Source organism: Microtus ochrogaster, chromosome 16 (genome assembly GCF_000317375.1).
Source record: "Microtus ochrogaster isolate Prairie Vole_2 chromosome 16, MicOch1.0, whole genome shotgun sequence".
NCBI lineage: Eukaryota > Metazoa > Chordata > Mammalia > Rodentia > Cricetidae > Microtus > Microtus ochrogaster.
The window spans coordinates 33,476,335-33,498,941 of NC_022018.1; the positions used below are offsets into that span (position 1 = coordinate 33,476,335).

The 22,607-nt window shown below is 37.4% G+C and overlaps 1 protein-coding gene across 1 annotated transcript; it reads left to right on the forward strand.

Moving 5' to 3' along the window:
* The first annotated feature begins 9,342 nt into the window (after window positions 1–9,342).
* On the forward strand, window positions 9,343–14,590 carry LOC101987691 (prolactin-3C1-like). The gene is made up of 4 exons (XM_005354989.2): window positions 9,343–9,495; window positions 10,946–11,029; window positions 12,874–13,053; window positions 14,402–14,590. Exons 1-4 carry the CDS (start codon window positions 9,343–9,345, stop codon window positions 14,588–14,590), a joined length of 606 nt encoding a protein of 201 aa, XP_005355046.1.
* Window positions 14,591–22,607: the final 8,017 nt, after the last annotated feature.

The window sequence follows — 22,607 nt, forward strand, 5'->3', positions numbered from 1 at the left end:
AGAAAGTGGAGCCTCAAGAATATGCCTGTGAGGGCAGGGGAGGCAGATCAGCAATTAAGAGCACTCGCTGCTCTTGCAGATGAGCTGATGACTGGAGCTAAGATCTCAGCACCCACTTCAAGTGGCTCACAACCACCTGTAACTCTAGCTCTAGGGAATCCGATGCCCTCTCCTTGCCTCTGTGGGAAATGAAGCCATGTGCAATCCTATATATTGACTGTGGTTTTAATAATAAACTCTATTATTTGTCAAAAAAAAAACAACTATGAACCCAGTGAGTCAAAATAACAACCTGTTTTTAAAACATGTCTTCTTGTGAAAATATGGGGGAAAATGTATTGTAAGTAACCAATTACATTTTCTTTGCACTTATGGCCTACTCCATAAGCTAAAACTCATATCTGCCAGGAACCTAAGAATAGATTGGTCATGGGCACAAGGGACAAACATACCTTAATTATTCTTCCAAGGAAACATAGCAATAAAATGGCTACTAATGACACATTGCAATACTCATACATCTGTGTGTCACAACCTTCTGTAGTGAAGCTTCTTGCTATAGTAGATAGTAATTAACATGAAAATCTACATCCGGGTTTTGAACATATTGTGACATATCTTGGAATTTTAAGCTCTAAATGGGATACTTACATCAAACTACTCCCATAAGGATTTAGATTTATGTAGAAGAGGGAACAGAAATAATGTAATAGTCAAATGAATCAAATTATTCTAAACACAGAATGGAAAATAGACCTCTGAAATTACAGAGACTCTCTAAGAGCAATACCTATAGATAAAACCAGACAAAATTTTAGGACAGAGGAGGGGAATTGGGCTCAAATGTACCATACTTAGCTAAGAACATATTGATAATCAAAATTGATAGATGCCAAAAGAGTGAAAAACAATTTTCTTCAATAGAGTGATATATTATATATCAATCATTCTTCAGGACAGTGTCCATGTTTAGGAGGAGCTGGCCAATACAAATCAAATGGCATGTATTTTGTAATTTTTCCATACTTTATTATTTTTCCTCATCACAATTTTCTTATCTGGAAATTTCATGCAATGCAAACCAATCATACTTACTTCTCATTCCACTGAGGTACATTCTTCCACCCTTATGACCACGCCCTCCCAAAGAAAGGACAAAAAATACACCAAGTTAAATGTGTTAATCATTTACTCACGGGTGCATGGTCACAGTTCCAGCAGCCAAGCCCTTGAAGATATTGGAGACCCTCCCCACACACAGGCCAGAAGTCATTAACTGTAACAGGAGCTTTCTCTCTGCCCACCTGTTCCCAAGTAAACACTCTGAGTCTTACTATTAATTACAAACTGTTTGACACATTAGCTTATTATTAGCTAGCTCTTACAACTTAAATTAACCTATTTGTATTAGTCTATATTTTACCACAAGGCATGGGGTTTGTTACCTCACATCTTGCCTCTTGGGCTGTTGCTGGCATCTACCTGACTTTATCTTATTTCACCCTGTCTTGCTTGAATTTCCTGCCTGCCTCTATTCTGACTGGCTATTGGCCAAACCAGCTTCTTTATTAACCTAATGATAATAAGACATCTTCACTCCATACAGAACACATTCGACATCAATCAACTGAGAAGAGCAACACCTCAGCATTTTTGTCACAATCTTCAGCGACTCTCTTCAACATCCTCTTGTCTGAGCTGTTTCCCATTTTCTTCAGGTGGTGTCACTGTCTTTTGCTCTCAGTCATGAGTCTGCAGTCATCTATATCGCCGCAAAAGAGGCATCTTTCCCTTACTGGCCAGCAGCAGCACAAATCATGGATTCCACTTGGTTTTTCTTGGCAGCATGGATCATGGACATACACACAGACATATATGGCAGCACAGATCATGGACCTCAGAAACAGCACAGATCCCAGACACCAACATAACCTTTGAGGACAACAAGGACCATGAACACCAACATGGGCCTTGACAGCAGCATAGACCATAGACATCAATATGGAAGGGAGATAGAATATGAAGTTAAATATTCAACTTTGGGATTTGGGAGAATATAAAGAAACAGGAGGAATTTGAGCAAAATAATCTGTTTGTAACTATCAAAGAATAAATCAAAAATATTTTTATTTTATTATTTTGAATACATCTTGACTTCAAGTTCCCCTCCCTCCTCTTCTCCCAGTCCTTCCCCCTCATCACTATATCTACTGCTTCTTTTTTCCCTTCAGAAGAGAGAAGGCCTTGCAGAGATGCCATGCACCGCAGCCCCTGTCTGCGCTCTATGCGCTATAACTCAGTCCGCGAGCTTCGGGCAAGGGGCAGGAGGTTGACAATACACACGCTGAGACAGACAGACACACAGACATTCCAACACTGGTACCAAAAATCCCATTAATAGCGCCATGGAGGCTTAAATACACTGTAATCAATGGCCAACAGGTGGAAATCCCATCCTCTGATCCTCTAAGCCAGGCACAGCTTCTAGTAACTTCAATTAGAAGGCTCTAGACAGGGAAGAGCAGCTGAAGGCCAAAACTTAATTGGTCTCAACACAGAAATATCAACTGAAAACCATAAACAACATATAACAACATTAGGTACAAACACTCAGATCAAGGTTGGGCAAGGTAACCCAGTAAGAGGAAAAGGGTCCCAAGGGAAGGCAAATCAGTCTGGGACACCCCATCTCCCACTGTTAGTAGTTCCACAAAAACACCAATCTAACAGCAATAATATGTATGGAGAGGACCTAGGGTAGACATATTTAGGCTATGTGATTGATACTTCAGTCTCCATGAACCCCTATGACTCCTGCTTAGTTGATTCTGCAGGCAGCATTCTCCTGCTGTTTTAGACTCTTCTTGATCTTACAGTTCTTCTTCCCCCTCTTCTACTGAGTTCCCCAAGCTCCAGAAATACTTTTAAAACTAAATAACTTTGGCCAAGCAGTGGTGGTGCATGTCTTTAATCCCAGCACTCGGGAGTCAGAGGCAGGCAGATCTCTGTGAGTTCGAGGCCAGCGTGGTCTACAAAACATAGTTCCAAGACAGGCTCCAAAGGTACAGAGAAACCTTATGTCAAAAAAACAAAAAAGGAACAAAACTAAATAATTTTGGATATCTACTTTTAAAATAATATTCCAAATTAATCATTCCTTAAACTTGAGAACTTTTCAAGTTTCTCAAAATAAAACATTTCTAGAAAGCTGACTCGTCAGCAGCTTTGAAAAATACCCATTAGCATCCAGATTTAAGCACCCTTCTTTAAGAAAACTTGTCCCAACCCTCCAAAACCTATAGGAAAACAAAGTATACCATGGTGTTTTCTTCCCAATTTTATATGTCCTCTTTATAATTACACTGAATCCACAAAGTTTAGTCTTGTGTTATATGGGCTAGGATCATATACTTTTGCATAGGTAGTCTATCAGAGACTTCGTACTTGTAGAAAATTCACTCTCCATACCCCAGCAGGCATCAACTGCCAATAACTACTCATGTATGGGTATTAATTAATGAACTCCTCTCTCATCAGTAATTGTATAATAGCAAACTTGATCTTATGCAGGTATTGTGCATACATTCATAGCTGCTGTGAATTAATATGTCCAGTTGCCCTCTCATGTCTAGCAAATACTGTCTCATTATAGGCATATTCTACCTCTGTCTCTGACAATGATTCAAGCTCCTGTACTCTGATGGTCCCTGAGCCTGTTGGGGGATGTTTTGATTCAGTTATCCCATTGGATGCCAGGCAATCTATAATCTTTTATACTCTGCATGCTTACTTGTAGTTAATATCTTTGTGAATCACCATATATTGTATAAAGTTTCTTCTTTGATAAGAATGATGGTTGAGAGATTCATCAATTTATGTGTATGAAGAAAAGTATTGAGAGAAAAATTTGCTACTACATACTTGGAGCAGAAAAAAGAGTATTATGTTTTTTAAAGATCTATTACATGTCAATTATTACAATTTTGAACAAGTTAATGGATCCAGGAATGAGTTATTATGTACATTGTAAAGTGTAGTTTAAATTAAATCAAATTATTACTCCCATAACATCAATTTCACCATTAAAATAGTTGGCATTCCATGTCCAGCTAGTCAGTATAAAAACCAATGAGGCTAACAGTTGGGTGAGGATGTTGGTGACCTTTTGCTACATGAAATGAACCTTTCTATAGTTTGAAAGCTAGCAAGTAGAGATGAAAATTCCACATTGGTCCTGAAAACCAGGCTAATCAAAATATCCAAATTCAAGACAGATTTGAGACGCTGTATCATAAAAAACCAAAGTGAAGAACCATATAGGAAGACACTTTATGTTCACATTTTCTCTACACACACTTATGTAATGTAAAATATACACACATATAAGAATATTATTCTTATGGATTTTTAACCCCCACTTCAACAAAGTCAGTACCACAACCTTTATTCAAGTGTAAAATATTTGAGATATTGCTTTATGACATTAATCATTGTGAGAAATGAAAGCATGCTTATTCACACAAAGTAGGGAAAGGAAAAATATCCAAATTCCACCAGGATGAAACAGTGATTTTTATCATTGCTACTTACAGGAGTATGGGTGAAGGGTTATATGTAGAGGAAAAATGATGAATGACAGCTGCATCATCAAAAGGTCAGCCCAGCAATGGTGAAGGGCCAGGAAACTTGGGGCACAGTGTACAAGTTACTAGCAGCTCAAAAATGTGGATATGCTGTTTTCAGATCATCCCAAAGGTATTCTCAATTAGGTCTCTTTTCCTCAAGGTAGCTCAGTTGGTTTGGTGGACTTTAGGGCCCTCAACTGCCAAAAAATGTACTCCTCTATCTGAGAGTATGCCTTGTCAGTCTCTGCAGTTTATATATGCTGTATACGTGCTTGGATTATATACAGATAGGTGTGTGTGTGCACGCACATGTGCAAGAGCATGCGTGCATGTGTGTGTTAAATGTGAGTGATCAATTTTGATTTTATGGCCTTCCTGAAACTGTTCAGTTGTTTATATTCCTAGTTGAATAAGCTTCCCAGAAGGGTGGAATATTTCACCTCCACTTAGAATATCTTTTTTTCTTTACTTCCATTTTTACATCCTCTATCTTCAAGAGATTATCTCTAAATATGAAGGCTTTAATCAAAGATGAAATTGCTGAACAACAGATATTTCAATTCATAATACTCACTCAAAAGATTCATCTAAGTTGAATCCACAGGGCTTTGAAAACACAAATGATCAAACAAAGATTAAAATAGCACCTAATAAAACACAGGAACCACAAGAGGCTCATGGGAATTTAAACATACCTGTACTGTGTTACACAAACATGAACATAGTATCTATTGAGCAAATGGTATCCCATGGTTAAATGTACATTCTTTTAAAGCTTTAAAAGAGCACAAAACAAATTCAGGTCTAGATCAAGAAAGTATACTCTAACTCTCCATACCATGGAATTTAACAATCACAGCGTTCTTTACAAATGAGATCAGAAGAATATGCTGATAGAGTGTTTGTTTCATACGTGTGGGGACCTTAGTTTCCCCTCAGAACTAAAGTAAAGATGTCCAGGAAAATGTCATGCATGTGCATCCTTTCTCTGGGGAAAGAGACATAGGAATCCTTGAGTCGCTGAGCAGTCCGTTTTGTCTAAATGGTGAGATTCATGTCAGTGAGAGAGCATTTAAAAATAATTTCATTCTCTGAGAATAAAATCAAGAATGTTCTCTGACATCTGTATCTACACACACACACACACACACACACACACACACACAATTTCACACACACACACACGCAGAGAGAGAACGTCAGTCTCAAAAATCAAAACATCAGGGAAAATATATCAGCATATAGAGGTTCTGTGTATCTGAATACAGAGAAAATTGTCCATAAATCTTCCTCATTGATGATTTAGGAGAAATTATACATGGAAAAGTGGATCCTTCAAGCCATAAAATGAATTTCTATGATTGCCACTCAAACCAGAGGGGGAAAAATCATGCTAATAGAAAATGGACTTGATTCTCTGCCTTCTGATTGATCTGGGGGACAGACAAACGTGCAATTTTCTTCTTTCAACCATGCCTGGGGTCATCATGCATTTCATAAAAGTTTGTCAGACACAGTCTTGATCATATCTAAGTCTGACTCTGAGTCAGAATAGCCAGACATTTCCTGAGATTTAAGTACTCTGGACCACAGGCTGTCCCTGTTCTCAACTCTAGATATATTTTTGTGGTATGTTTTAAACTTATACACTATGGATTTACAGATTTTTTTTTCTTTTATAGCCAAAAAAAGGAATTTTTCATCAGTGTGCCTGTTCTAATGGGAGGTCACCAAATCCAGCTGGACCGGAACTGAAGGAACATTTGATCAAACCGGACTCTCTGAATGTGGCTGACAATGGGGGCTGACTGAGAAGGCACTGGGACTTGTTTCTACTGCATGTACTGGCTTTTTGGGACCCTAGTCTATTTGGATGCACACCTTCCTAGGCCTGGATATAGGGGGGAGGGCCTTGGACTTCCCCCAGGGCAGGGTTCCCTGCCCTCTCTCAAGCAGGGATGGGGAGAGAGGAGAGTGAGTGGGGAAGCGGAAGGGGAATGGGAGGAGGAAAGGAAGTGTAAATTTTTAAATGGAAAAATAAAAAAGATAAATAAAAAAGAAAAGATGATAATGTAAAGGGAATTACTCACTCATGTAGGCCCTTTGAACAAACACATTTAGTAAATAAGCAATCTGTAAGATCCATTGAGCATACATGTCTGAACTCATATGCCAGGTCTAGGGGTGAGGGTAATGCGTATAGCATAACAGAATAGGATGAGATCCTACTTTAAGCCCTTGCTGATCCAAGAGCCACCTCAAACGATTTCATCTGGTCACAGGGACAGTACAATGCAAGATGCCACAATGAGGTAAGGGTAGGAAAGGCAGAATGGTGGTAGATTATAGAAATTTAAATAGAGTAGTATTTTTCATTCACGTTTAGATGATTGACTGCTTATCTTCGTAGTTGCTGAGACTTGAGGCCTTTTCATCTTGTGCTAGTTATGTGAAAATCTCGGTGCCCTCTAGATTCTTCATCTTGATTACAACTGCATTTTCTTCCAACTGTCTTCCATCAATAGAATTCTGTTATATAACACCAGGTTTTCCATGACTTTTTTAATTTGAAAAATAATCTGGAAACACAAGATGGTAATTATATAATTTATCAGCACACATGTGAGAAGTCATTCCTTGTATTTAGAAGTTTATTGAAACTGATGATTGTGCCTTCTGTCAGTTTAGTTTTTCCTCTATGAGTTTGGGGAAAGGGGTTGCACATGACGCTAGTAACTGTGCATGCTGTTGGTTGCACTTCAGAAGTATATAGTTTTGGTCTTAATGCTGAAGAAGTTGTATATTGTGGTTCAATAACATGAAAATTTCAGGTTCGTAGTAATGATCTAGAAGCTTCCAAAACCCACTGTTTGTGTCCCAGAAATTGTCAACAACTATATTATTCAGCTACATGGTAAAGTCATAAGGGAATCTGTCAAGGTTTAACTGATAGCAAATCTAGAAATCTTGCCTTACGGTTAGAGTTGAACTCATGGCCTTGTTGCAACAATTGTTAGCAACTGCACCATTCAGCCACAAGGTAAAGCCATAAGGGAGTCTGTTAAAGTGTGTCCTGTAATAAATCTAGTGTAACAGTTGAGTTGCAATCAATAGCTCTCCTATTTGATTAAAAGGCAACCCTGGAATCTCAAATCCACATGTCATAACAGTGAAAAAACATATTCCACCAAGGAGGGCACGATCATTTCTTTTGTTAAATGTATGTGATGTAGCTGAAAAGGTACCTTTATAAGTATTTGTGTTTGTTCCTATAGGTTACTGGAACTTTGGCCAGCATTGTTGAAAGAAATATTTTACAGTGTTTGGTGGTTGATGTCATAGATTCACATTTTGTTACATTCGTGAGAATAACTGATGCTTGCTGTGGTCTGGCAGCTTAAGGCTGACAAAGAATAGAGTATATTTAAACCACCTGAAAGATGGCAGAAAGAACAAAGGCCCTGACCTAGGAAAACATTATTAGGGAACAAGCACGTTACTCTTGACAGAAATGACCATGAGTCATTATGGAACAAAGAATGATTTGCAAAATTACTTGAACCCTAGAGATAGCATGACAAAACAGAAGAAACCACATTGAAGCAAGACTGGTGCAAGTAGAATTTATACTCCCTGAAGGAAGAGACTCATTGTGCTGGAGACATTGCTCCTCGTGCTCCCTACCACCCCCCACCAAGCTCTGCTTGGCTTTGGTTACTGTCTGTTAGTATATATAGGAGGTGGAAGGAAGCACTCAGGTAGGCAATTTCCCCACCTGGAGGCCACACCATTGTGGTGGAACGTCTCAGAGATGCAGTTGGGATTGACTCATCCATGCTCCTGTAAGTGTCATTCATCTGTGGTCCTCTAAGTAAGCTTTAGCAGGCAGTGCGTTACTTGGTACAGATTGGGTTGTATATTATCTTTTCTTTTCACCTATCATTGTTGCAGTCTGCAGAGAGCTGATATGTGTTCATGTCTCACTTATATTCAAGGCAAAGGAGATGAGATTTTTTTTTCTTTTTGATTTTTCGAGGCATGGTTTCTCTGTGTAGCTTTGGAGCCTCTCCTGGAACTTGGAAATCACTCCGTACAGTGTACAGCAGGCTGGCCTGAAACTCACAGAGATCTACCTGAGAAATCTATAATTATTTGGCTTGTCAGGGTTTTGACCTGTGCCTGATCACTTAACTCAAACTTAATAAAATATTTAGTTTCAAAGGATAATATATATATAGTAATGGCCAGTTTGATTCTCTACTAGTTTGGTATATACCAAATAAAACAGCATAAGAAAGAAAAGAACATGTTCATACCAATCATCTTAACTCTTAGGTGATATTTAAAAGAAAAATCAATTAGCTATAAACTTAAAATTTATTAAATAGAAAATGTACTTATATTCCCAAGACATCAAAATATGTATAGTGATGATTTAAGGACTCTAGCTTTGGATTCATCTCTGTTCAAATGTGTCCAAGTTTTGGAAGCTCCTCTGGAGCAGCCAAAGCTGAAGGATCACCCATTTCTCACGGTGTGAACTGTGAAAATGTGTTTCCTCCCTATATTCCCACAGAGTAAAGAGCATACCCCCAACTCATTATACAGTACTGATTTGGCACAGGACTCTGAGAACAGATAGTGCTTACCATAGAGTATAGCTCATGGAACCTTATTTGAAAACATCATCTCAGAATCATTTCTCTGTATAGCAGGGATGGGCCTGTTGCTGCTGGTGTCAAGCCTACTCCTTTGGGAACACGTGACCTCCACAAGCGGTGACCAGATGACCAATGAAGAGTTGTATTACAAATTGCTTTCCATTTCACATCGCACCCGTATAGTTTCTCGACAAATGTATAAAATGTTAGTAAGTATCTCACTTATTTCAGAATTCTTCCCTAAAGTATATGTGAGAAAATGCTACTCTTTTAACTATATAGCATCACAAATCTAATTTCAACCAATACGTTTTATATGTAATAGGAACATCCAATTATGATAGTGTCGATGAGGAAATATAGGAAGTTTCATGAAATTGCAAAGATTTGTAAAGAAAGCAATGATTATTTTTTCAATTTTTCCTCTAATAAACCTTAAAAATAACCATTTAAACGTCTTCTTTGAACATTAAGTCCAGAAAAATTTGCCAGGAAGGAGCTGAGATTTGTGATTTCCTGGTCGTGTCTGAAGAATGGTTGTGTGGGCATTTTTTTTTTTTTTGCAAGTGCTCTTGAGATATCCAATATAGGAGCACTACCCTGCAGTGAGTCATTGGGAGAAAATAAAACTAAACTAATCTGTAACTACGCAAAGTGGAAAACAACAACAAAAGTAACAGTTCAGAAACTTGCAAATGTCAAGAAACATTGTTTAAGATTTTTAGTTGTGAGTAACTAATTACAATCAGAATATTGGTGTAGAAGGGAGCATTTTTTCCTCCTTCATGTTGGTGATACATTTTTTTGTCTGTTTTGGTGGGTCACTACACTGAAAACAAAAAAGACAGAGCAAAATTAGGGACATGAAACCCATGTCTGTAGAGTTGGGAATATAACTTCCCATTGTCCTTTTCACCCATTAGTGTTTCTTTCATCCCTTCTTCACTCACAATTTTTAAGTGCAGTGTTGCTAGAAATCCATTACACTTTTATAAATTTGCTGATTATTATTATTGATATATATTTAAATTAATAAGCACCCCAAGTAAACATAAACTTCAGTTGATTAATATAATCACATTCAATGTTGAATTCTATCCTCATTCATTGCTGATTGCTTCTTCAAAGATATCCAGATTTGTACGTTGAAATGTGATGCCATTAACACAACTGAATTACAAATCTGCCATGAAGTTGGGACGGTTCAACTCTACCTCCATTTTACTTGAGAAAACAGTAGAAATTTTCAGCTATCTATTGGCAGTAGCACATCAATAGGAAACAAATTATTCATAAGTATTAACAGAAAGACACTATTGGATGACACACAACTCAAACCCTAGAATTCTGATATTTAAAATACTAAATGCTTTTGGACTAGAGCATTTATTAGTTTCTTTCAAAAGAATGATTTTCAGAATGGCAAACAGGAAGAGAAGAGGGAGAGGGTGAGGAGGGTTTTGTGAGACCGGAACACACGACTATATACCTCATGGGAAGAAAAGGTAGACATGCAGTATTTGCCTCTATCCTCTCTTTCAATTATATACAGACCCTATGTGATACATTTGAATACTTATCAAATGCATTAATAACCTTGTCATGGGTGTGTTTATTATTCGGAAATTACAAAGTCTTGACTCATTTCATTCCCTCCAGGATAAGAAGTTAGCCAAGGGAAAATTGTTTAGAGACGGCAGAAACAACACATGCCACATCACTTCCATCCCTACTTCAAAAAAAGTAAGTTTTTCTCCCTGGTATTTACCAAAGAAATGTTGGCAATGTTCTAGCTATCTGTGCTGTATGCAATTACTGGGGCTAGTGTGGTTACAATACTCTCAGATCCAATAGAATGATGAAAGAGGAACAGGCAGAAAAGCATGGCACCACACAGTAGGTAACTTACACACTCTAAGTCAGATGTCATCTTACATTATACCTGACACCTAAGTTGCCCATGTAGAAGATAATTTTGCCAACACCTCGCTAGAGGGATTAAACATTTTGATCTGAATTGGATATTAATGGTTAAATACACATCCATACCTATGTGGAAGAAATCAAATACAGTAGTGTTTATGATATAATCCTAAAGGCTCCTGCACTGTCAGCAGGCTACTTAAATCACCAATGTGCAGTTTATTGTTGAGGGTTGAAACTCTCGTGGTCTTTGCTGTCTCATTATTTATGCAATACAACATTAGTGACCTACCTTCTCCTGTATCTTAATTGAACATCAGCTGAACAAGAGGGCTCTCTGCCTACTCTGTAACGAATCTCATGATAACCTATATTTTGCTGGGGTTTACATTCCTCAGTAGCTCTAATAGGTGATTGTTTTATCTCTTCCTCTGACTACCATTCATAATTAATTTTTTGTGATTTAAACTAAACTGATTATCTGTATACTTTGCACATATATAAGTGTTCTATATGATTTTATCACTAGCACCAATCTCCTACGTAAAACTATTCTCCTTTAAAGTGTGACTGTAATAATGGAAATTAAAGAAAGAGTGGGAGAAGAGAGAATTTTGACAGAGAGCTACTTTCACAGACACTTCAAAAAGCAGTATGTTGGTAGTCATACATGTATTAGACACACAAATTTCTGTAACTTGAGATACTATTAGAAAAATAATAAACTGAGGCTCAGAAAGTTTAAAAACAACTTGGACCCCTTGCATGTCGAGCAAGAATGTGAAGCTGGGCATCATCCACCCCAATTCCTCAGTAGTAATCATCTTGCCACAATCCTCCCATCAACTAATTTTCACCATTTAGCCTGCTCCATTTCTTAATATCCTTTACATATTTCCTTTCCCATATGCATTGATTTCCATTACTCTTCTTTTCATTGCAAGAGACTGACTAGAAGCATAATATCATGAAGCTGAAATCAGATATGGCTGTCAAACAAGATTCTGGCAATGATCACAAACTGGGCATGTCATATTTCATTGTGATACCCACTGATGTTGGTATTAAAAGCAGTGCTGAGTCATATTTTTTTTTGCTGGACATAATGACAAGCATGTTGCTGTGCCAGAGGTATGGAGTAGGGTTTACTCAGAAAATCACTATCTTAATGGCATGTTTTCTTCGCTATATTTATTTGTAAATAATTTACAATAATCCATAAATCAGCATTGAGCTTTTATATGAGCAAATTGATTCACTAATGTGAAGACAGTTTGGTTGACCTTTGACTTTCAGTGTTGGCATTACTGTGGTTTCAATCAGATCCTGGTGATACTGGAGATCCAGCAAATCTTTCATTATCATAGATGAGAAATTCAATTAAATAGAAAAAAAATCTCACCATAAGTCACATGGCATGTAGACAATCAAACTAATTATTATTAATTTGACATGTCCTTAGAAAACTATTAAGACCTATTAGTTTTATGTTAGCAAACTATCTTTTAATGGCTTAAACTTCACATCTATATAATATGGATCATATTCTAAGAGACATTTATTACTTAAAACTTAGTATTGCAATTTTTGATTTTGCATGAACACACAATGTGTCTACCATGCTGTTTTGTTTATTCAATGAAATGTAAAATCTGCTTGCTTAGACTGAAGACGTTCTGAAAGTGATCATCAATGTTTCCAGTGCCTGGAAGTATCCACTGAAACTGCTAACACCTGCAACGTTGACCCACTTAGATTCCTATGATGGCATGCTGGCAAGAGCTGTAGAGGTTAACTTTGGAAATCAAGAAGTTCTGGAGGGAGCAAAAATTTTACTCAGCAGGGTGAGCCATCCCTTCACATTTCTTTGATCATGTCATGTGTGAAAAAGAAATTAATTTTTAAAAACTTCATTTTCAAGACTATCCAATATGTTCACAACCGTTCTAATAAGGAATCACATATAAAACCAACTCCCCAAAAAGTTCTTTACTGAGAATGCAGCACATAAGTGATCTCAGTAGAAAATAGCTGTTGTGCACAGTTACTTGGGCAGAAGGTTTCCTGGAGAGGATAGGCACACCTACCTAACTCAGAAGACCTTAAGACAGTCATGCTTTTGTCTTTGCAACTTCACTCATTAAAAGAAGTGCTCGTCGTGGCTGAGGTTTAGGAAAAATATATAATATGGAAAGTAGATTTAGTTGAAAGTTAAAAGTGATAGGGACATTTTCCCAGAACCCATTAAGGTATGGAGGACGGACTAGGAAAGTACTGAAGGCGGTAAATATCTCCAAAGTGAAAGAACTGGCCCCATTCACTTCAAAGTCCTTTGGTTAAATCCATAGCTACAGTCACATAGCAATTTGCTGGTTCTCCATTTGTATAGTCTTGCATACATATTCCTCATTTAGGATCAGTGGGACACCCGAAATTCTGAACACTTATTTCACTTCTAGTTTTATGTGCTAATACCTTCATGACACCTTGGCTTAGAAACATGACAGTACACAATTTTGACTGATTTTCTACTCTCACCTTTTCTTGCAAAACGTTGAAAATTTAGAAGTAATGTCAATCAGGACTATGGAGATTGGTCATACATTTGAATGTCTGCTTTGCAAGTATGAAGTCCTGGTTTTGATTCCAAAATCCTTATAAATGAATGATGATGTGTGGATTTTCTGTGCAACCTGAGCACCGGGAAGGCAGAGGCAATCAGATTCCTGGTGTGTTCTAGATAAAAAATAAAGTAAATTCTTCTAAAAAGAAACAGAATACCAAGAACAATCAATAGTAGAATCCATCCAAAAAATAGTTGAATTCATCCTAAGGTTTTAAATAGCTTTAATATGGGATGAAGTGATGTCGGATTGTTCTCCAGACTACAGTGTATATGTAATCTTTCTAAAATAGTGCTATGGAAGGCCATAGTTGAAGATTTTCGCTTGAGAAATCTAGACACATTTCATACTTGCATCTTAACATGTAATGTTTTGATTTCAAAGGACGACCTTTTGGTTTCTATGTTAATGTATAGCCATAAACGCAAATTCACATATATGAATGTCCATTTACACACACACACACACACACACACACACACACACACACACACACACACAAATGAATGAAAGGAATAAGTTCTAACCAAATCAACAAAGTACATAATACCTGTCCTTTTATATTTAGATTCAGCCTGGATTTGAAGAAAATGACTATACTGTCTGGCCAGAACTAAAACAACTAAGGTCTTCCAATGAAGACACTCATCTTTTGGCATTTTATAAACTGTTCTACTGCCTCCGCCTGGATACAAAAAAGGTTGACCGTTATCTCAAGTCCCTGAGGTGCCGAGTCATCAAAAATTATAAGTGTTAAGTATAGATCTATGACATTTGCTGCTGAATAAATCAGACCTTTGGTGCTTTGAAACTTTTAATCTAATAGATTTACTTTTATAAATTAAAATATGATTCATTAGAAATGCCAGTTTGGAAGAGAACATTTACCAATGTCTTGTGCCCACATAATATAAAATAGAAGCCTAGCTTTGCAATGTTTCTTTGCAATTTTCACAAAGGATCAGGCTTTAGAAAGAAAACAAGATGACTGAAAAATTACAGTGAGTAAAGATCAGCAATTATTTTTCTAAATAAAATATGATATCACTATTAATTACAAGAATTAATGTGGAAACATACAGATATGTTTTGAACAATCATATCACTATGTATGGGAAAAGTTTCATGACCCAAGGACAGATGTGTAAGTGCTGTAGTTTTGCACTATCCCTAGATATCCTAATGCTTCAAACTTTCTAAAAGCATGTTAGGATGCTCGTTCATGGAGACTTAATCTGCTCCTCTCAGCAGTTATTGGTTGCCTGTAACTCTTCATCTAGGAGTGGGGCCTTGTGATGTTTCCTCCATCTATCTATGTTAAAATGTCAGCTAGGGTCATTTCACAGGTCTCATTTAAATAGCCTAATTGTTGACATTCTGTGGGAACAGCTTCCCTATGATGTCTAAAAGATGTGACCTCACAGGAAGCATCCTGTTGCTCTGGCCCTCTAATACTTCTTCCCCTTATTTGTGATATCCACTGATGCTGAGATGTTTTGTTTTGTTTTTGTTGCCAATTCTTATTTTCTTTACAGTTCTTCCAGATGAATCTCTAAATCAGTTAACCATATAGAAGTCATTAATGTATCATTTGGAAGTTTATAAACAAAGGCCAGTTTAAAGATAGTGTGCACTGTAATTGGATTCAGGACCTTTGGGGAAAGTATAAATAGTAGTAGTACTACTAGTAGTAGATAATGTTTTTAGAGGCCTCAGGTAACTCAAGAAAAATGTTTTCTTCAAAGGGTAGTATTAGTTGACACAATATGTATGGGACACACTAATGCATTCAACTGTTGTAATCACCACACTGCATGAACCTCAGTTTCTTCATCCTGCCATGTTGAACTGGTCTGGTTATCTAAATAGGTAGAAGCACGTAAAGTGGAGTGTAGCTTAATAAGGAGCCAAAAAAGACCAGGACCCAATCTTTTCTGCTACACTCAGTGCCTCTCTAGCTAACAACGGAAATGACTACATCTGACTGCATGTTAGCAGACAGGTTTTTATTATTATGTGTGCTGAAACAGCCATGGATAACTGAGCAATTGATCAGGCTCCCATTTCTCACAATAAACCAAGATAATTCAAAAAACTATATAGCAAAAACATCGCTAAACATGAAATGAAGCATATGTCTCCATATATCATTCATCTTCAGTGTACCTACAGGAGAGACATATTCACAATGAACTCCAGGACAGGGCTAACTGTTCAGGGTTCACAGTAGCCTGATATCAACACAAATATTGCACTATTTCATTCTGTTTCCATTTCCCAGATCATCTTGTTTGAGTTCATTTTTAATTTTTTATGGTTAAAGTATAATTATATAATTTCTCTCTCCCCTCTCTAATATCCCTCCCATGTTAGATACTCCATTTCTCTGTCAAATTCGAGACTTCCTGTTACTATCTGTTATTGCTTTTGCACATGAATCAACATACAAATACATCCTGCTGAGTTTATTCAGTCTTTCCTGAATATATATGTTTTTAGGGCTGACAACTTGGTATTAGAAAAACAATCAGTGGGTTCATCCTTGGGTAAAACAAGTTCTCGTTCTGTCCCTACTTGTTAATTGTTTGTGGTTCTTCATGTAGAAGTGAACTCCATGAGATTTCCCCCATCTACATTGGGATACAAAATATTGCTGGGATTGCTCAGGTCTTGTTTTAAGCAGCCATGATGTTGGGAATTCAGAAGTGTAAGTAGTAGAAGTGGAGTAGTAGAAGAATTCAAACCCTAGCAGATTTTATGGTCCTGTGATTCTTCCGTCCTTATATCTCCCTCTGCTGAGCCTCAGTTACAGGAGTTGTGTTGTAGATGTGCTATTTGAAACTAAGCACCCCAATGCCATTTGATTTCTACATTTGCTTAAGTGTGCCTTTCTGTAATGAACTCACGCTAGAAAATAGTGTTCCTTTTGAAGAAGATTGAGTCATATACATTTATCTGAAGATTTGGAACTAGAGTATGCAAATGACAGAGAACATGGGGGAATTAACCTGTCTGAGACTGGATTGTTTCATTTAATATAATATTTTCTGGTTCCATATTTATACTTCTGAAATTGCTGTAAAGAGACTAATGCAAACCAAGGTCAAAACATAGAGAGTTTAATCCAGATATTTCCAAATCATGAAATTAAAAAATCAGTTTTTTTTTTCAAAAATAAGAGCAACACAGTTTATATATTGTAAATAAGATATTTTCCTGAGTTTGGTATCCAAAACTGAAGTAAAGATGTCTAGCATGTGGTGTGCATTACACACCTCACAAAGGAGACATGCTTTGCAAGATCCCTGGATCAGTGGCCAACAGATTTAGCCTAATTGAAAGATTCAAGTCAAGGAGATAGCCTTTTTCAAATAAGGTCAAGAACATTCCTAGAATGATACCCAGGCTAATTTCTGGCTTCTATAATTCTGCATACATACCCATACACCCATCCCCACACACACAGGAGAGGGGGGAGAGAGGAGAGAAACAGAAATACGTTAGACCCTATCAAAACCAAAGGATCCCCTCTTATTTTTACCTATTTATCTACTATCCACTTGTGTAGAAGTGGTAGTCATCTTTTTAATAGAACACCAGGGAAACCTTACCGGCAGCTAGGAATCCCCTGTTTTCCAAACAAAGAAAAATTTGGCTATGAGTTTTCTTGGTTGTTGATTATGCCAAAAACTATTCACAGGTGGAGCCATAAGTCCATAATATGAATTTCTCTGTTTTATGTACAATGAATAAAAGTGTTGGTGGAAAGAAATGGGCTTGTTTCTTTACCTTTTGACTAAACTAGAGAAGAAAGAAAAGTATAATATTCTTCTTCCATATGTGCCTAGGGCCACCTTGTAATCCAGAAAAATCTATAGGACACAGTCTAGACCATGTCTAAGTCTGACAATGAGTCAGATTAATCAGTCCTTTTCCCAGTCTTTAAGAATATAGGCTTAAAGTTGCCTCTGTTCTCTATTATGGATATACTTTGTATGATATAAGAAACTCACATATCCTGGATTTGAAGAGTTCTTTCATTTGATACATAGAAAATGGAAGCATCTTGTCTCTTTTAGAGGTTTGCCCAATGCTTCGTGAACACAATAAAATTTATTAGAAAAAGATGACAACTTGATAAATAAAAAGATGACAGGTCTGATAGCTACAGGGTGAAGTACATTGTCTGTGTTTATAATATACTTCCCTCACTAGAACTCAACAACAAGTTGTGGCTACCGTAGGTGAGGCTTTTGCTGATATGAGTGTTAAATCACTCAAGAAGGTCTGTAAAGGGGAGAGGATTGAATGACATAAGAGGCTATTAGAAGGCAAAAAGTACAATATTTGTTTTGAAATCAAGCAGTTCCTAATAGTGGAGAATTATTCCTCCATCAGAGTATAGTTTGTACTTCTTCCCTTGAAGTTAAGTTTACAGAAGGTGAACAAGCTATATAGAAATTGTTCAAACAATATTTTGGATATTTTGGGAGATTTGTTAGTAGTCGAATGTAAGGCAATCTTGTGCTATTTTGGGAAATGGGAGTATGATAGGGTAAGTGGTTGACTCCTACATGGGCTCTCTGAGAAAATAGTTTGGGTCTATAAGCAACCTGTAGTCACTAGACTCATGCAGTGCATATCAGAACACATAAGGAGCATAGGGAGGCAGTCAGCACAGCAGGACAGAATAAGCTCTGGCTCAACCTGGCTCCTTAATGGTCTGTGCACAATCTCAACTGATTTGGTTTACTCAGAATGCTAGCGCCATGCAAGATGCAAAGATAAGGAAACTGAGATTTTGGCAGTGTGATGGTGTATAATTTATGACATAATGGAATAAGGTCTATTATCCATGCTGAGATAATAAAGTTGCCTGAATCTTTGCTAAGTCTTGGAACTTTTTTTTTTTACTGCATTAGACTTTGTTTACATTTTCTTTGTGCCTTCACAATTGCTCAATCTCAATGACAATTATGATAATTTTTTCTGTAAGGAAAATGGCCAGTATCTATAAGCTTTCCATGATATACCATTTTACAAGGTATATTGTTTTAATAAATGATCTTGAATAATGAGATAATTTTTATTAAGAATGAAGTAGTTGAAAAATGTGCAACATCCATGCAAATATCCAAATGCAGAATTTATAGGTTTCTTCAGTAAAATCCCTGTGGCTATGGTCAGTTTGTCCTATGAGTGTTGGAAAATTGAAGCATACGGCATTTGTAATCTGTACACACGATTAGATTCATACCAGAACGAAATGACTAAATATGACTGAAGAAACTTTATACTTCGGTTCAACAGCATTAAAACAATCCTGACTGTGTTGTGATCTTGAAGCTCCCTCATATGGAAAAACTTTTTTTTTTTGTTTTCTTTTTCGAGACAGGGTTTCTCTGTAGCTTTGGAGCCTGTCCTGGCACTAGCTCTTGTAGACCAGGCTGGCCTCGAACTCACAGAGATCCACCTGCCTCTGCCTCCAGAGTGCTGGGATTAAAGGCGTGCGCCACCCCCGCCCGGCCTGGAAAAACTTTTATGCTGAGAAAAGACGGCAGGTGGTTCCAGGGGAAATACCTATGGTTGTTAGTACACAGCTAGATGGTAAAACAATCAACAATTCAGACAATGTGTTCAATAGTAAAATTTGAACAAATAGTTATAGTGATAGCAATGTCCTGATTTATATTTACAGTCAACTTTGTATATTACTGCTGTAAGGTCCAGCATTCCGCTGCTCAGGGATTGAGGAGGCTAACTAATCACTCAACTTGACTTTTCTGTCTAAGAGAGTAAAGCTTAATTCTCCAGGGGTAGCAAAAGAGATAACACACACATACACACACACACACACACACACACACACACACACACACACACACACCCCTCCAAATCTCCTACCTGTCAGGATCTCATCTAGTGTCTGACAACTGACAAGCTTTTGCCAGTTGAGAGAAACTAAAGAGAAGCAGCACAGCAAGCAAGCTGCTGGACAGACAGACAGACACATGAAAAATATTCTGAGGCCCAAAGCTTGGTATTTTATTTTATTGTTTTCTCTGTTGCTAGTTCTACTTTATTCCTTTTCTGTTCGTCGACTCTGATGTTTCCCTTCTGTCATTTCTTAATTTTTTCTTACATCTTATATACCATAGCAAAATATCTCAAGAAGTATAAAAATTATAAAGTATTTACAATCTATTTTTAGTTAACTTGTTAGAATGAATACAAATAACACAAGCATGTTTTCCATACCCCTTATATGATTAAATATTTTATACATTACAGGTAAAAAACAAGTTGTCCCAAGAACTCATATATGTTCATGTCCAAGCAACATGTTATAGATTAACAGAGTGTAAGCACGTAAGATATTTTTCTCAGTCAGTTCCTTTGCTGGAAGGTTGCATTTTGTGGTTACAAAGAAAGGATCAATTAATTTATTATTTATCTCAGAAGGTAATCTTATAGGAAATCTTAAATAATGACAAATCTAAGCTTTTAAATATGAAAAACAGTTCTGTTTTAAATCCTCATTGTGCCTACCCACTCATGAACAGTTTTTATTTTTTTATTTTTTATCTATTTTATTTTATTTTATTTTGAGACAAGGTTTTACTGTAGCTTTGGGACCTGTCCCAGAACTAGCTCTTGTAGACTAGGCTGGCCCTGAACTCCCAGAGATCTGCCTGCTTCTGCCTCCGGAGTGCTGGGATTAAAGGCACGTGCCACCACTGCCCAGCAACAGCTTTTATTTTTAATAGGGAAGCTGAGGGCAGAAATATGTTTAAAGAATTAATCACCACCCTTGATCACCAAACGTCCTAGCCAAAAGGATACACTGCCAGTGAGCAAGAGCCAGGTTGCCACTGTTCCTATTTCCTGACCTCAACAAGTCCCTTGTTCAACTATTAAAAGTTTACAAACTTTAAATTGTTTCCCCAAATTGTCTACCTCAAAAGCATTAAGAAAAACATCGTATCCTAACCATCAGTCATTTTTGAATTTTTTTTTTAGTTGTGATGCACACAGAAACCCATGAACACATGGACACATCTCCTAACATTAAGATGAAAAGAACTTGAGCTATCTGAGCTTCTGGGACTCAGTTATTTTTCTTAATCATTAACCTAAGCCACAGTCTATATGGCTTCTCCAAAGAAATTCATAATTCCTAGCTGTGTGACTCTTTGTTCTTATTTTCTATCCTCCTGCTATATCAGGGTGAGTACAACACCATAACCTGCATTTATCTATATTAATTATCCTGCTAAACTAACCTCTATCAAATCCCTTACCATATTTATTAAAAACCCTCATCATCACAATTCTATATCAGCTAACACATCATTGTATAAAATCATTGCTTCAGTTAAACAGTACAGCTTAAGAGAAAATCATCTTCATAATAATGCACAGGTAAAAAATGCTCAGTAGAATGAGATATTTCTGTGAGATAATAACCCTACATTAAAGACAGCAGGAATGCCCCCACACCCATTCACACCATGCCTGATACCAGAGAAAAATGGCATTGGCAAACATGCAATGGCTGCAGCACACAAGGCCTGTCTGCGCTCTATGTGTTACCATAAAGTTCGCGAGCTTCAGGCAAGGGGCTAGAGGTTGAAACACACAAAGACACACAGACAGAGACATGGACCTCTAGTCACTGGTAAGAAGCCCTTTATTCAATAGCACCCTGGAGGCTTAGATACCAAATAGTCAAGTGGGCCAACAGGTGAAAACCTTATCCTCTGATCCTCAAGGCCAAGGCAACACGTGTTTGTGAAGCAGAGCTGGTAAACAACTTTAACACAGCTTTCAGTAACTCAAATCAGAAGGAAAGTAACGCTCAAAGACAGGGAAGAGCAGCTGGAGACCAGGACTCCCAATGGTCCCAACAAATGACAGCAATAGCAAGAGCCCTTCTGGAGCCGAAGCTAAGATTCACACATCAGTGCCTTTAATTATGGTAGAAGGATCTCCTGATGTTAATTACCAGCTGCTGTTCCTCTGACATGGCCAGTGAAAAATGGAGGTACAGATTCCCATGTGAGTCAGGTGATGGTGGCCCATGGCTTTAATCCCAACACATGGGAGGCAGAGGTAGGTGGATCTCTGTGAGTTCTAGGACAGTCTGGTCTATGAAGCAAGTTCCAGGAGAGTCAGTTACACAGAGAAACACTGCCTCAAAAGAAAAAAAAAACAAAGGGGGGAAAATAATCTCCATTTCTGATATTGTAATACAGGGTAAAAATCAATGCCTGAGATGGTCATAGGCTTCATTAAGGAGGCTATGTTCAGATTGCTGTTGTGTAAAACTGCCTTATAAACATTTTGCTTAAGCTTACTGATTAATGGAACTTTCACCTACTTTGTGATGAGTTGTTTGACATTACTGACAAAAAATATGTTTGGTTAAACGTCAGAGAATAAATGACTATTCCTCTGATACAATGGTCCAAAACTCAAATGAGAATTGAGTGCATGTATTGCCATCTGAAACACTCAGGAACATTGTAGAAGACGTGACAGGAAGCATATAACACCATGAACTAGAGACAAGGTGTTTGGAAATTGTCAATGTTTTCTTTCTGGCCCATGACTGCAACTCGTCAAGGAATGGAGATGACACTGGTGATTTGCAAAGAAGCTTCAACCCAAGGTATACTATTGCAAAATGCAGACTAACACGTACAGAGTTGGGAGTATGGTAAAAGTCAAGAGGATGTTAATTCTCCCTTAAGTATTAGAAACATAACACTCAA